This window comes from Condylura cristata, unplaced genomic scaffold (genome assembly GCF_000260355.1).
Source record: "Condylura cristata isolate star-nosed mole 26May11 unplaced genomic scaffold, ConCri1.0 scaffold00012, whole genome shotgun sequence".
NCBI classification, from domain to species: domain Eukaryota; kingdom Metazoa; phylum Chordata; class Mammalia; order Eulipotyphla; family Talpidae; genus Condylura; species Condylura cristata.
In genome coordinates, this window is record NW_004567113.1 from 18,214,355 (window position 1) to 18,231,297 (window position 16,943).

A 16,943-nucleotide genomic window follows, 5' to 3' on the forward strand; every position below is an offset into this window, starting at 1 on the left:
TAACAAACACCTCAATAGCTGGGTAAGTCAAAATATTGCTATATATTAACAGACTGTCTTGGATACTTCCCAATATCTAAGACACAATAATTTAAAAATATAATGATGTGTTCCTTCCCTATCCCACTCCCTTGCCTCCTCCACTCCAAACATAATCATTACCCTAAATTCTGTGTTTATTATTTCCTTGCCTTTTTGTGCAGTGTGGTAAAATACACAAAACACTTTTTTTTTTTTGAATTACAGTAACACTGGTTTAGAAGAGGTTCATGCCTCTTCCGATGTATATCACTACACCACATCCACTAAAAAGAGCGCACAGTCCTCTACCCTAGACCATACTCTTGTGTGCTCTCTCCCCAGTAACCTGCTTCTACAGTCATATGTCCAGTGTTTGTTTGGTTTAGTTTTGTTGGTTCCTTTGTTTTGTTTTTCTCCACTGCATATGTGTAAAATCATTTGGTGCTTGTCTTTCTCCTTCTGACTTATTTCACTTAGCACAATCTCCTCCATTTCCAACAATATTATTGCACATGGCAAGAGTTTACCTTTTTAAATAGCTAAGTAGTATTCCATCATGTATATATACCACATCATTCTTTCAGATTTTTTTTTTTATTTACGCTTACAAGAACTGGGATGTAGATCAGAGGTGCAGGGGGTAAGAAGATTCAACAGAGACAGAGTGGGGAGCAGAATAGGCAGATAAGCTGAAATAACACTGCTGAGGGGAGCCGCAGGCAAGACAGGAGAGGTTTGCTGTGCCATGTGGGTTAATTCCCTGACTGGGGATCGAACTCATGCTGCTGTGATTGGTGATAGCTTAATAGTACTGAGATTTAACCCCTGTGCCATCAGGGAGGCCCATACTACATCATGATCTTAATCTACAGTACTGTCATCAGGCACTCAGAATGCTCCATAACTTGGCTATTATAGTCTACAATGAACAACTAGCAGTACATATACCCCTCTGAACTCAAGTTGTTGTATTATTCCTTGAGGCATTATTTAGGAGTGGAATTGCTGGACTATATACTAAATCCATTTCTGATATTTTGAAGAGCCTCCATACTAGCCCAGTCTACAATCCCAACAGTGTACAGAGTTCCGTTCTCCACACCCTCACCAACACCTACTGTTTCTGGTCTTTATGACCTGGGCGATCCTCAGGTGTGAAGTGGTATCTCACTGTGGTTTTGATTTGTGATGGTAGCAGCTGCCTGTCTTCTTTCAAGAAGTGACTATTTTTCACCTTTGGCCATTTTTTTTTTTAATTAGGTTTTTGTTGTTGTTGATATAATGTGCAAATATTTTCTCCTATTCAGTAGAGTGTCCTTCTGTTTGAACGACAGTCTCTTTCATTATACAGAATTTTCTTAATTTATATAGCCCCATATCAGAAAGACTATCCTGCTATTTTCCTTACTGGGGACCCAGACTGTATGGGGCACCCTGGGTCCTCCACAAGGTTTTCCCCTGTTCCCGTGAGTCTGCCTCCACACAACCTCTGCTCCTTACCCCTTAGGGCTCTCACCTGAGCCAACAGCCCTGCTATTGCTGCCCCCGACTCCAGGCCACAATGCCCAGCCTTGCCTCACCTGTCTAGGTTACTCACTTGGCTTGTTCCATTGCCCATTGAGGCCCCCTTCTTTCAGACATTCCTCCTAGTTTGTGCTATAATCATCTGTTTTTCTTTCAAGAGTTATTAATTTGTCCTGCTGCAATCTAACTATGCATGTATGAAGGAGGTAAGTCCAATATCTTCATTTTGCCACCATCATACCACTTCCCATAACTTAACGTTTTACTATCTTAACTATTAAGTGCACAATCCGATGGCATTAAGTATATCCACACTGTTATGTAATCATCCACTCACTTTAAAAAAATATTTTCATTTACTATGGTGCTTTGATGGTAGGGTGACCATTCCTGATAGAAGAAATTCTATATTGTGAAAAAATAAACATGTATGTTAAAAAATATGTGTGTATTTTCATCTAAATACACACAAATAATATAGTTTAACATCACCTGAACTTTATCAAAAGGATTATCTTCTGCAATTATTCTCAACATGATTTTACTTGCCATTATTTTAGAATGTTTCATCTATATTTTCTGCAAACAAGTTTTGCTTTCTTTTTGGTAGCTGTAGTCCTAAATATTTTGTTTCTGTCTATGTATGGTTGCTACTCTACCTTATTCTTTCAAAACATCATTTTAAATTTTAGAAAGTATAAAGTTGATGTACTAGCTTTCTCCTTTGATAAACTATTATTTCTAAAATTTGGGAAGTTCTTTGTGGATTTCTATGCAATTGTCTTTGCAAAAACAAAAATTCCCTTTCAATTCTTAAGGTTTTAATTTCTCTTTTTGTTTCATTTTCCAATCTGGGACCTATAAGATAATGAAAATAATATATGGACACCATGTCTTATGTATAAATTCAAAATATACTTCTTACTTATAGTAGCTAAGCCGACTACCTAAATAAGCCTTCTCCTAAGAGTAAATGATGCAAAATTCCAATCTTTATTTCTACAAGGAGAATCATTTCCATGGTTAGTGCATGCAGTATGCATGTGACCTCACAAATAACTTACAACATCCAGACAGAAAATACAGTTCCTACTTATACTGGGTCGATGTATGATTGTTAACCTTATGATGGTATGAAAGGAGTATATCTTCAGGTGAAAATGTATGTCAAGTATTTTATTTGGTGACCCTCCCTGGTGGCACAGGGGGTTTCTGAAGTACAGCACTCTGAAGCTATTGGCAGTCACTGCACCACGAGTTCGGTCCCCAGCCAGGGAGATGACCCATGTGGCACAGATCTCTCTTGATCACCAGCTGCTCCCCTCAGCAGTGTATTTCAGTCAATCTACCTGTTCTGTTCCCTACTCTGTCTCTGATGAATCCTTTCAACCCCCTGTGGCCTGTTCCCAGTTCTTGTATGTATAAATAAATAAATAAATCTTTTTTTTTAAAAAAGTAAATGTTTTATTTTAATCTTTCCTGGCTAGCAACAGGTGCTACCAAATTCTCTCATAACATCAAGCAGCAGGAGGAGCTGCAGCTCCCAGCCAGACACATGATCAAGAGGGTAAATGACTGATATGCTACAGGTTGTTCTTCCTTTTTGTATAGTAATGAACAAATAACGTGAGATATTCAATGTTAGTATAAGATAGGTTCTATGGCCCAAACGTAGGCAAATATAAGTGCTCTGAGCACATTTATGTGGACTAGACAAGGTTAGCTATATTCAATGCATCTTTCACTTAGTATTTTCAACTTATGATGGGTGTATTGCGGTTGAACCCATCATAAGCTGGAAACCTCTGTACTATTTGTTGTACCTAGCAGAAAAGCTGACAGCTGGCCACACAGCTGGCCACGTTTCTGAAATATTAAGTGGTGCAAAATTTATACTTTTTAAAATACCTTTTCAATACCCTGTCATCTTTAGAACAACATGAAAGGTAGAGGGATTCAATATCATAACATTCATTTGAAGAAAACTGAAGCCCAGACAGACTTAGCAAAACATTATATCACAGAGCAAGTGAAACACAGAACCATGTAATGCATCTCTGGATTGTCAGCCCATCTCACCATCCCATTAAGTGTGAGGAAAACAAAGCACTACACAGAGTAAAGTGCTGCAAACAGAAGCTATTCTCAGCCCTGCCAAGCAGGAAAACTGATTGCCCATTGCTCAAACTGAACGTGAATGATGAAACACATCAGAATGCAAATATATATAAGCAGTATTCTCAGCCACTGCCAGGGAAGGAATCCTCTAGGTGCAGAGTCAAAACTATGAAGAGGAAGCTTTGCCCTTCTCTCTCACAGTTTCGATGGAGTATGCACATCAGTAAGGGGATCCCCAGCCAACACAAATCACTGAACTCCTCCCAATCACATTTTAGGAAATTTCTTCTAAGCACATTAGTTTCTCGGAAAGCATTTAAATTATGTCTGCATCAAGGACAGGCTTTTTCTTCTGGCTGAATGCCCTTATTAAAGGCTTAATAAAATCAACAGCTTTTGAAACTGAAACTAAAGAAGGCATATTTTCCTTCACTTTTTTTTTCTTTAAAACCAGCCTCCCGGCTCTCTCTGGTGAATCCTCTCATGACCTCCCCCCCACCCCCAACCTGCACACACACATCTCTGGCCTGTATCCCAGTTCTGTATGCATAAAGAAATAAATCTAAAAGAAAAAAAATAAAACTAGACTCAGGTGGTGAATAAATAAATAAAGCAAACACCTTGTAAAATTTAAGAGAAATATAAATTTTAAAAGATGTAATTTAGATTTTTATTCAAGTGATTCATGTTCAGAAGCAATTGTTGACTCGTTACTGTCTAATTTTTTTTCTGAATTCTACAACCCCTTGTTCACACTTAAATTGTTTCTCCCTTGAGAAAATCCCCTTTCAAAAAAACCAGAAATGTTCTTTGAGTCTATGCTCACAAAAGCAACATTCTGATTACTAACTGATCTTCCCAGTATTCTGATATTGGACAACTGGAGACAAGAAGACTAGATCCAATCATCCTGGCCCACTTAAAGATCCTCCTTATAAATTAATGGTTTTATCATTTTGCATCTTAGTCTCTTGCAGACTTAGTTAGTAGAATTAACACCTTGAGAACGTTTACACTGAGTGATTAGAAAAAAATGGGAATCCGTAAAACTGAGGACGAGATACTATAGAATCATTTTATAAGCTCCTCCCAGGCCCCCTGACTGGTGGGCTGGCATCCCTCTATAACATTTCTTGTAATGTTTCTTTTATTATATATGCTTTTCTTCCCAGGTCTCTTGTCTAAGTACAAGTCACATTTAAGGTTAATATGCAGAATTCTGGGCTTAATGAATACTCCTCTATAAACTCCTATACTATTTAATGTCTCTACCACTCATTTAGTACTGATGGTAGTTTATTTATATTTATTGTTTCATGCTTGTTGGTCTTTTATATTAGAATACAAGTCCATCAAGGACATTCCTTGATTCTTACCTTACCTGTAACCCCTAATATCAGTTTGGTTCCCTACACAAAGCACTCAAGCTAAAGAGAACAAGCACAATTCTTCAACAGCATTCATGGTCATGTGTGAAAGGATTTTAATTCTTTTGTTGTATAATAATGCAGAATCTTCAAAAAATACTTAAGAAGCTTGTATGGGCCATACTCTTTGTGTATTTACACCACAGACCTGAAAGTAAACAATCTGGCCTCTAGTTAGTTGTATTGCGTCTACCAACCTGAATGTATGCTAGTATTTTAAGAAATTACCACCTTAAGTTAAGCTTGGTTTTGAAAACTAGAAAAAATAATAATACCCATGTCTTAACACAGCCATCTGGTAAGGCAGTGAAAATTTTCTTTGAAGATGCACGATTCTTACATGTGCTGTTTCTTAAAGCCTGGGAAAATTCATTAATTTGCTACACACTAAGCCAGCCAATATTTAGTTAACATATTCCATGTGCCTGGTGAGATTCCAGTTGTTGGGGATGCATCTACATATAAGGCTTTTAAAAGTCCCTCTTCTTTTGGGACTTGCAAATTTTATGTGGAGATATAGACATTAAGTGAAAGAAAACAAATTGAGCAAATATCAGATAGTGAAAAACGCCATGCAGAGAATTAAAATAAGGTCACGCGTGCTTTAGATTACAAGCTTAAGAGAAGGTACTGAAACCCAAATGTCAAATTACCACTGCAAAGAACAGGGAGGAAAGTATTCTAGAAAGAAAAAACAGTGTGCAAAGAGGCCACTGTGTCTGACTGTAGTGGCTGAGTGAAAGTAATGCAAGATGAAGTTAGAGCAACGACAGCAGCCAGATCACAGAGGACTCAGTAAAGCAGGTTAGTTTCAAAACTGCAGAAAACTTTCTTGCACTACATACTAGAGGAAAAAGCACTGAACCAACCAATGGGAAACCCCTCTGCTTCAAGTGATACCCTTTATGTCAAATTATTAAGAAATTTATGATTCATGGAGGAGACTTCTCAAATCAGAATGGAACAAGAAAGTACTTATGGCAAAAAAACTACTACAGATGGAGATTTCTATAACGATCAGAAGGGTTTAATGAGCATGGCAGATGGTTCTTTACCACAACTTTCAACTCTTCATTTGGATGGGAAATATGGTCAAGTACTTAAAGAAATGGATGTGACAAGAGTACTGGAAAATGTAGACGCAAAAGCTGAAAAACCTGCCGAATGTTCATTACTGCAGAATATGAAGACCTAAAGGAAAAAGGTGACTGAAGAAATATTACCAAAAGATTTTTCTGGTGACAATAATCCAGATTTTCCTCAAGGTGTATAAAATTTTATTAACAGCAGAAAAAAAAACCACTGGAAATACTCTTTTTGAATCCCAAAACTGGGAGATGACTATGAAAAAATATACAGAAGTTTTGGGTCCTCCCTGGTGGCACAGCAGGTTAAAGCAGAGCACTGAGAAGCTAAAGCCACTTCAGTATGAGTTCGATCCCCACCTGCCCCAGAGGTGACCACATGGCTTGGCAGACCTCCTGACCCGCCGCCCGCTGCTCCCCTCAGCAGTGTACTTCATTGGTCAGCCTGTTCTGCTCCCCACTCTGTCTCTGGTGAGTCCTCTTACTGCCCCTGCACCTCTGGCCTGTACCCCAGTTCTGGATGCATAAATAAATAAATCTTAAAAAAGAAAAAATATACAGAAGTTTTAAAACATATAAAGGTTCAAAAGCTGTTACTGAGAAAGCAGATCCAGACTGCAACCTGTAGCTTTAACCTTGTGCTTAATATTGGTGCCTGTAAAGTGAAGATGACAAACTGGCAAGGAACTAGTGATTTGGAGGCTCTTGATATAGGACCATCAAGTAGGAAAGCAATGTGCCAAATAGTTCAAAGACAGCAGAGACTGTAACAAAAAGCTTAAGCACTGGTAGATCTTAAGAAAGCTCAGAATGTAGCACAAGAAGGTAAGGCAATGCCGGCCAGGCAGAATTGCTAAAAGTAAAACAGATAAAGGCACAAAAAGCTAAAGAGAAGCACCATATGCAAAAACAGTTGCTTAATAAGGAATTCAGCTTGCTTAAATGTATCACTGATCATACATAGGCAATATGAAATTTTAAGGGGTTTTTGGCTATTATGTATGGCCCCTAATGTGTTGACATTTCAGTTCTCCATTACAGTTTAGGAGCACTGGTGAGGGTTCACTTTTTGGGGAAGATTTATTTATTTATGCATACAGAACTGGGTTACGGGCCAGAGGTGTAGGGAGTGAGAGGATTCACCAGAGACAGAGTGGGAAGTAGAACAGGCAGACTGACAAAGTACTCTTCTAAAGGGAGCAGTGGGCGAGTCAGGAGAGGTCTGCTGCACCATGTGGTCACCTCCAGGCCTGGGGACAGAAGTCACACTGAAGCTGCTGCAGCTTGCTTGTAGTGCTGAGTCCTAACCCACTGCACCACCAGGGAGGGCCCAAGGTTCACTCTTAATAAAAGAGTGCTACAAAATACATAGAGGTTGATTTTTTTTAAATGTCAATCTGCATTATCAGCATAGACTAATAGTGTCCAATCTATTTTTAAAGTCTGAGACATGATGGATTGGCTAAACAAATGAAAGCTTGAGTTTGTAAAAGAAAAAGAACAGCCTCACAACTAAGTTAGCTTTGAAAAGCTACCTAGAACCCAATGAAGAGAGAGAAGGGGCTTGGAGCTCCCCAAGTCATCCTTAGATTATTATCATTACTGACTTTTCTGGAAACTTCCTTAAAGGCTCACAGGGCTTGTCGCTTTTTTTTTTAATGATTAAAAAAAAAAACTGTACTTAGAATGTTTATGTGATCACAATTTTGTTGGCAACATCCAAAGGATCATAGTGAGGAGCCAGTCTAAATACATGCCTCTGCCCTCCATCAGGCCTGACGAGCATGCTGACCCCAGCCTGCTGGATCTGGTGCTGTTGGCCTTGGCATCTATCGTGACCACAACCGTATTGTCCTCTATCACCTTCACAACTGGTCACACTGGTTAAGCTTGTTTCTCTTTGAGGTGTTCTTCACACCAGTGTCTTGAGCACTTGAAAAGTAAGTGATGCACAACCCTTCCCTGTGGCTGTGGATACACTGCAGCTTTGCATTCTTGGTTTCCAGAGTTTCTGATCTGACTTCAGCTTTGCAAGGGTCAGGCTTAAAAATAGACTGGGCACTATTAGTCAACTTTGCTTTTGGTGCCATCATCATGAAAAGGGTTTCTGAGACCAGGAATGATACTTCTTTGACCTGCTTTGAACTCACTTTGTGCTAACCCCTGACACTCATGCTGAAACAATCACTGGCAATTGTTTAACAAGTTTTTTTAAGATTTATTTTATTTCTGCACAAGAACTGGGGTACAGGCCAGAGGTGCAGGGGATGAGAGGATTCACCAGAGACAGAGCGGGACCAGAACAGGCAAACTGACTGAAGCACACTGCTGAAGGGAGCAGCGGGCAGGTCAAGGAGGTCTGCTGTGTCATGTGGATCACTGCCCTGGCCTGGGATGAAATTCGTGCTGCAGAGGCAGTGGAAAGCTTCATAATGCTGTGCCTTAACCCCTTGAGCCACCACAGAGGGCCCTGTTTAACAAGTTTTAACTATCTGAGATGACTACAACTGCTGCTTCAAATAAGCAGCTCACTAAAATATTTAAAAGGAAAAAAACTGGGAGTTTTGAAAAGCTCCAACTTACTTCTAAAAATCTACAAGTCCACACAGATGTATGTGTTGAATGTATGCTCAAAAAAGAACTGAGAAAATCCTCATCTCTTATCTCAAGTTGATGGTGAGGCTCTTTACCGGCAAGAAAAAGCAAAATTATAAACTACTGACCATAGCACTGAAGATTTATCAATAGCTTGACATATACACAAAACCTCTAAGTAAAGTCTGGGTAAACTAATTGGTTAAACTGCAGTCAAGGAAATCTTCATCCAATCATTAGTTGATAATTAAGCAAAATGAACAAAGGGTTAAGTGGCTACACACAGAAACTTCCTATTTTTTTTACAGTATTATTGTAAAGTGTGAAAGCATATGCGATCTCTGAAACCCAAAAAGTGAATAAATATGAGACATTCTTATTCACGCCTGATGCAGTATTTAAGGATATTCATTAAAAAGCTATTTGGAACTCTTAACGAGTATTAAGCTGAAACTTCTATTTTGCAGATGGAAGGTGATAATCAAAGTTCCATGTTTAAGAGCTACTACCATATGCAATAAAGCTCTGTTTTTCAAGAAATAGTTCACGTTTTGGAAAGTGAAACCTAACTCTCACTTATTGGAGAGGGGTTGGGGAGGAAATTCCATAGCTCACAAGTCATAATAAATACAAATAACACCTTTGATTATGCAACACAGGGGTTTTCCCAAAACCAAAACCACATTGTTATCCAAAAGGGAATGGCAGGTTTTGCCGAGTCAACTGTATTGTTATCCAATCAGAGTTAGCGAGCAGGGCAGCAGCAGATAAATGCAGCAGCCTACCCTAGGCTTTCTGAGACATTCCTCAGCTGTTCGCCACCTGAGCCGCCACCTGAGCCAAGGGCAGAGGAAGAGCATCGCAGCGCCATGAGTCCACGTGCTCTTCTTACTCTCTGCCTTATCTTTCTGACTCTGAATGGAACTCAAGGTGAGGAATATCAAGGATATTTAATGTGTAAGGTCAGATATGGGATTGGGTATCAATTCTAAAATACAGTGTATATGCAAAAAAAAAAAAGTGTATTTGCAAAAGATTTACAGCCTGTCTTTAAATAAAGGGTAAATGAGCACAGTGTTTCTCTGGTCAGAATTTACAAGTCAAAGAAGCAGGTGAAGTCAAAGAGGGTAGTTGCAGAAAGAGAACAGAAGAGGAAGAAAGAAAGGACAGAAAAGGTGAAAACGGTAGAGTGAGACAGTTTAACCACATGAACTACGCTCAAGGGTAAGATCTCCTATTTAACAACTTGCAATGCCTTTCAGACAAGGAACTAACTCATCGTTCAGAGCTCTAGTGCAATAGTGACCTTCCCCCTCTCAGATTAAATGGCTACATGAGAATAAAGACGATAGGTTCAGCTAGAGTATTAATCAATACACACTAAATGCCTAAATTAAAATTGTGCTAACCACCCATGCTGTACTTTTATCCCTACAGGAATACCTCTGCTTAGAATTTCACGTTGTTCCTGCGTTGCAACCATTGATCGACTTGTTAATCCCAGGTTGATAGAAAAACTTGAAATGATTCCTCCAAGTCCATCCTGTTCACGTGCTGAGATCATGTGAGTAAATGATCACTGACTGGTTGTTATCATGTATTTAATATGTTATGATTAAACAAGGTCAGTAAAGGGTTTGAGATGATTTTAGGATTTCTGTGTGGCAAGGGAAATGTCTAGAGTGAAGTTTAAATGTTTGATTGAAAAATTACATATTCCATCTTTTTTATCAGCCCAAAATTGTTTTAAAATTTTTCACTTCTATTTACTTCTGCAGTGTCACAGTGAAAAAGACCGGGGAGAAGAGATGTCTGAATCCAGATTCAAAGGTCGTCAGAAATTTTCTGAAAACAATTACTATGAAAAAGTAAGTGTATCCTTACTTGCAGAAGAAGTTATTCTAGAATGCCAATCTAATGAAATTAGAACCATTTGTCAGGCATTCCTAAGGATTCTTTAGTTTAAAGCCTGTTGCCACCATGCCATCTTCTATCTCCACTTATTTATATACCAAGGTGCCATGGTTTATGGTATCAAAAGTTTCCCCAATTACCTGTAGGTCACTTTAATTTTGAGGCTGAGCTATAAATACCCAAGTAAAGCTTCCAAACTGCCCCGACCTTCTCCTAGTCTTAATCCACAAAGACTGGTTAGCAGCTGGAAATAGACCCCATACCCTCCACCTAAGGAATTTGATTTCTCTGTTAACTGTTACATTCCAAGCAGACATCAGAGTGAAGCCAGAGTTGAGCATATCACACCTTGACACTCTCTGTCCCTTTTACAGGTCTAAGGGGCCTCTCTGAGAAGCCTAACTGTGGTACCAGGAAGGATGGACCAGAGTTGCCTCTGCAGCCACCTCCCTGTGCACGCACACGTTAAACCCTAGCTTCTCTGGAATGCAGTGCTCCTACAAGGTGGCCAACCAGTCACTCAACTAGCTGCTACGACTCCCGCACGGAGCTGGATGGTTCATCATCCTGCGCTGTTCAACAGTAACAGTCCTGGGACTGTTATCATAAGCTATGCTGAGGTGCTACAGTCTTCGCGAACACACCGACTCCTGGCCTTGCTACTGGCACTCGCCTTGCTTTTCCTACTTCTGAAGGTTATTTAGGGATCTTCTACCACTAAGTTTATCAGAGTTCTTACAATCATAGGTATGCAACAGGAAAAACTTCTTAAAAAAGGTCTTTATGAGCTTCTACTGCCACCCTCGCAAGGGGCCCACCTTTCCCAGTGGTTTTATACACATAATCCCAAATATGTTTTATATGTTTATAGGAATGTTAGGAAATGTGAGATTTTTTTTTTTAACAGAAAGCTTATACAATCTAGACTTCTCGGGGCATGTATGTTTTTGTAAGGTGTTTATGCTTAGGAGGTAACCTGTGTAATTACGTACTACACATGCTGACCTACAGGAGAAATGTTTAAATCTAGATATATGCTCTGTATGTTTTATAAAACAAATGTGCTTGGTATTTTTAATAATAAAAATAACGTATCCTGGAAAATATTAACAGAGAATATTTGAGAGTGACCAAAAGGTAATAAAGTAATTAACCCTAATATAAAATGTCTCGTGGGTCATTTGACTGGCAAAGTTATAAGTAAAATATGCTAGAAAATCTATAGCCTAAAGAGGAATCTCGGGGTGGGTAGAGGGCAGATGAGATTGAGAAATACCATGCTCCTCCCAATTTCAGTTTCCTGAAAGGTCCACCTTCTAGATGACCACAGCAATGTGGCAACATCTGCTGCTCTCAAACCACAGAACTTGGCTGAGTTTCAGACCCTGATGGCCCACTCTAGGAGACAGCTTCACCTGTACAGTCCACAGAAACGTCAAACTCCAAAAATACCTAAATTAATTCACTTCTTCTCTAGATTTATCTATCTTACTCTCTTCTATGTCCTGACTGAATAGCACCATCACTTACTGAGTTTTCCCAACCAGTCACATGAAAGTAATTGCATACTTCTCCCTTACCCCCCACAACCAATTAGTCCCTAAGAACAGACCCACCATACTAGCTGTGGACCTCTAGTGGGTCCAAGACCTGGGGCACGCCTGAAGGATGAACCAGAGGGATGACTGCTATGCCCAGCATGCAGTGAATCTTTATTTTGCAGCATGCTCTTTATATATTCTACATTAACAAACTGAAACAATAACATTGACTTAATCTACCTAGACAGTCTCAAGCAGTAACAGCAGCATACTGACTTATTCTAACTCTGTATCTAGTGTTCCAATTCTTGGAACACCGTGTCCAACCCCAGATGGCTGAGCCCTCACACCCACCTGGACACTTCTCCTGATAAGCTCTTTTGCTGTCTTTCTCAGAAGTGGCTGCTTGCTCGCATGACGTATTTTCTCACATGCTTGGAGCCCAGGCCCAGCACTCGAGAGCGTTCCCCAAGGCGCATGTGCGCTCTCTTGCCTTCTGGGATCTAAGTCCTGACGCTGGTCAAGGTCATGCAGAAGCTCTGCCAACACTAGTGAACAAAGTATCATGAAGTATAAAGAAGTCTCCTGAATAAATATATAGACAACTGGTGTAATATACATGATTCCAAATACTTCTTTGTATATATGTAGGAAAGTCAGAGAACATGAATATTTTTCAATGAATACTATACAAAATAGAATTCTTAGATTATATTTTTATAGTTTCCAGTGTTTATGAACTAACTTTTATAGTTCAAGTGTAGTTCAAGTACTACAAATGAATTACCCATGGAAGAAATGTTTAAATATAGATATTGATCCTTTTTTTTTTTTTAAAGATTTATTCATTTATGCATACAGACTGGGGTACAGGCCAGAGGCTCAGGGGTGGTGAGAGCTTTCACCAGAGACAAAGTGGGGAGCAGAACAGGCAGATCGACGAAGCACATTGCCTAGGGGAGCAGCGGGTGGGTCAGGAGAGGTCTGCCACGCCATGTGGTCACCTCCGGGGCAGGCGGGATCGAACTCATGCGGAAGTGGCTTTAGATTCTCAGTGCTGTGCTTTAACTCGCTGTGCCACCAAGGAGGGCCGATATTAATTCTTATTAAATAGGTTTCAAATTAAAAAGTACAAGCTCTTTGAAAGATGCATTATTCATGGAATAATCTGAAGAAGCACATTCAGGGAAATATGCATTCAAATCATTACAGGACATCATTTCATACTACCAGACTGAGAAAATAATTTTTTTAAGGAAACCTGATATTATTACCTTTTTGAACTCTGTACTTTTTCACAGAAGTCAATATTTAGTACTTAAAATGATATGTTGTATTCTTCCTTAAATTATTCTGTTGGTAGTGTTAAAAAAATTATTATTAATGAAGTATCACTGTTTTACATCCTTTGTAATATTCTGACAGTGGAGTCCTCTGCCATAGTTCCTTGTGCTCTCCCTCCCCTTATCTTCTCCTCCATCCATCCCCCTTCTTGGTTGCCTCAAATCTGTGGTCAACTTCCAAGGGTTAGTTTTGAAGCTCAGACTAGCAAAAATGTTTAAGTTGGACAATACCATGAGTTAGGACAGATGTAGAGTAATGAAGAATGTCTTCCACTGGTGATGAAAGAAAAAACAGCCTGACTGCACGGGAAACCCATTTGGCATTGTCGTATAAAATTTAACTCGTGGGGTCTCCTGGTGGTGCAAGGAGTTAAAGCACCGCACTATGAAGCTGCTGGCAGCTACTGCAGCACAAGTTCAATCCCCAGCCAAGGAGGCGACCCCACGTGGTGCAGAAGACCTGTCTTGTCTCACCTGCTGCCCTCTCAGCAGTGAATTTTGGTCAATCCACCTGTTCCGTTGCCCACTCTGTCTCTGGTGAGTGAATCCTCTCACCTCCCTGCACCTCTGACTTGCACTCCAGTTCTTCTGTGAATAAATATTTTAAAAAATAAAATAAAATTTAACATGTGCATGCTCTATTTTTTAGCAAGCCTAATACTATGTTATAGGAGATATAATTCTACTATCTATATACCATGGATAATTCTTTCATAGGACACACATAAGAGAGTGTTATAAAAGCATTATTAATAATAGCAAACTCTGGACACAATCAAAAAAATGAAAATGTAAGTAAGGGTATATAAGTTCAATGGACTGTTATGTAGCTATGGAAATAAAGTACAACTATATATGTGTCAACATGAATCTCAAAAATAATCTTTGCATAAAGGAAACAGGTCATAGAAAAGTATATACAGCCTAATTTCACTTACTGTAAGGTCTGAAATCAGGCAAATTTACATTTGTATTTAGGAGTGAAGTCATCTATGATGAAAATAAAGGAAGGATTCCCATAAAATTCTTGCTCTCCCCCTTCAGGTGTCATTACCAGCACCAAAGCATCCACCGTCCACCGCCACAGCCTACTGTGCCCCCTCCCCACTTTGTGCTCACTTCCCCCTTTACCTCCCCCAAATCCCTTAATTCTACAGCCAGTTTTCAAGGGTTACTTTTTCAGAGATTTATTATTTATTTATTTATGCACATAAAAAATGGGGTGTTGACCAGAGCTGCGGGAGATGAGAGGATTCACCAGAGACAGAGTGGGAAGCAGAACAGGCAGATCGATGAAGCACACTGCTGAGGGGAGCAGCGGCTGAGCCATGTGGGTCACCTCCCTGGCCGGGGATTGAACCATGCAGCAGTGGCTGGTGAGAACTTGACAGCGCTGAGACTTTAACCTCTGCACCACCAAGAAGGCCCCTCAGGTTAATTTTTAACTTTGACTTGATTTGACCCTTTTATTTCTCTATATTCCAACATAAAGTGACACTTAGTATCTGTGACTCTCTTTCTGGCTTATTTCACTCAGCACAATCTCTTTGAACTTTAATGACTGAGATAAAAGTAAATAAATTTGAACTGATAAAACTGGAGGGGGGGGCAGGAGGGGAACTACAAATGTATAGAGAGTAGTGAACATCAAGGACTCCATTCCTTCAAAACTGATAGCTGATCTGCAGTTTGAAAGATGCATCTATATCTTGTAGAATAATAGAAGCACACAGGTTAGAGGTAAGGATAGCATGGGAAAGGATGTTGGAGAGAAAAACGGCAATCATGCAAACTTTTCTATGCTATGCAAACTATGCTATCACCACCATATATATTTACAAGCTACATAAATGTCATAAAACACACGCAAAAATTAAAACACTGAGACAAAGCTCCAAAAATGTTAATGCCTAACAGAGTTTGCATTATGCTCAAAGTCCCAGGGAAGTTGGCAGAACATCACGCTAAGTCAGGAATGTAGTCTCCCTCAACCACAACAGAGAGTCACCAGGACAGGAAAAAGATCAAAATGTATACAGGTAAAACCCTGCAGTCCATATGCCTGGTCCAGAACAAGGTATTGCCTTACTTAACTGCATTAAGGAAAAGAAACTGTGAAGGAAAATTGCATTTGTCAGCCACTAATAGAAAACACCTTTAAGTATAAGTATATAATTATAATATTTTTTAATTATAAGCCAGAAAATAAGGCTCATGCAGAAATTTAGCTCAGAAAGGAAAGTCCAAATAAATATTTAAGCAAATAAAAATCTCTCTTCTCAGGGAAGCTAGATTAGAAGTGAAGAATTCCTTTTATGAGTAAAGTTCACTACATCTAATGCAAGTAAAATCTGATGTACACAGTGAACAAATGGACACACCTACTGTAGTATATCTCAGAGGGAGACTCATTTCTTGGGAGGGATAGATGGGCCACACTCATCAAAGCATTACACATTGATACAAGAACACTGACCTATGGAGAAGAGAGAATGAGAAAGTAAAATTGAATGTACTCTTGTCTCTTCATTTTCTTTGGCAGACCACACTTAGTTAATTCACAGTTCTAAATGTAGACTTTGATATTTGACTAGCACTAGTATCCTCAATGGGGCAGTAAAAATATAGCAATAACAACTCAGGTGACTCTGATTAAGTCATTATAGTTTCACACAAGCCTTTGTTTTCTCGTCTATAAAAGAGAAGTGGTATAGAAACAGCAATCTTCCAGAAAAGCTGCTCAGATAAATAACTGACAAGAGTTAATCAGACTTGCAGTTTCCAGAGGCAAAGAGTGAGGGGAGAGGCAGCTAGAGGAAGGTGGTTAAATAGTACAAATTTCCGGTTATAAAATTAGTTAAGTACTAGGACTGTACTACAGCAACTGTATTTTACTGCTGTATGACATAAAGGAAAACTGTCCAAAGCCTGAGGTTCCCATCATTGCAGTAATTTTTTTTTAATACGAGTAATTTTTTTCCTTTTCTCCCTACTTTTCCTTTCATTGTACCTATGAGAAGATGAGTGGTAAACTGAGCCTCCTGTGGTAATTATGTGACAATATACATGCATCATACTAATGAGGCTCAGTGTTTCCAGGCTGCCCCCAAAAGTACCATCTTCAGATCTTGACCATTTTGAGCTGGTTACTTACGAGTGAGCCAGCAGAACACTGTAACACTCTTTTGGTTTTGAATGCAAGAGATAAACTCAAGATATTAAGGTACCCTATCAGTAGAGATAAGGAATTAGACCTGAAAAGGACATATCAACACAACTGCTAGTTCTTTACTGATCGACAAACTTTCCTTTTATCTTTTTCTTTGTCTTCTTTGAAAAAAAGATATAAAAATTGAAATGCTTTGATGACTTTTC

The 16,943-nt window shown here is 39.2% G+C and overlaps 1 protein-coding gene across 1 annotated transcript; it reads left to right on the plus strand.

The window, feature by feature from the left end:
• Positions 1-9,602: 9,602 nt before the first annotated feature.
• On the plus strand, positions 9,603-11,778 carry CXCL10 (chemokine (C-X-C motif) ligand 10). Its single transcript, XM_012724140.1, has 4 exons — positions 9,603-9,700; positions 10,208-10,334; positions 10,549-10,638; positions 11,059-11,778. The coding sequence occupies exons 1-4, from the start codon at positions 9,640-9,642 to the stop codon at positions 11,075-11,077; spliced, it is 297 nt and encodes a 98-aa protein (XP_012579594.1). The 5' UTR covers positions 9,603-9,639; the 3' UTR covers positions 11,078-11,778.
• The last annotated feature ends 5,165 nt before the right edge of the window (positions 11,779-16,943 follow it).

Coding starts and splice junctions, on each gene's coding strand:
- CXCL10 (XM_012724140.1), top strand. CDS start 9,640: ATGAGTCCACGTGCTCTTCTTACTCTCTGCCTTATCTTTCTGACTCTG. Junction 9,701..10,207: donor GACTCTGAATGGAACTCAAG/GTGAGGAATATC, acceptor TTATCCCTACAG/GAATACCTCTGCTTAGAATT. Junction 10,335..10,548: donor TGTTCACGTGCTGAGATCAT/GTGAGTAAATGA, acceptor TTACTTCTGCAG/TGTCACAGTGAAAAAGACCG.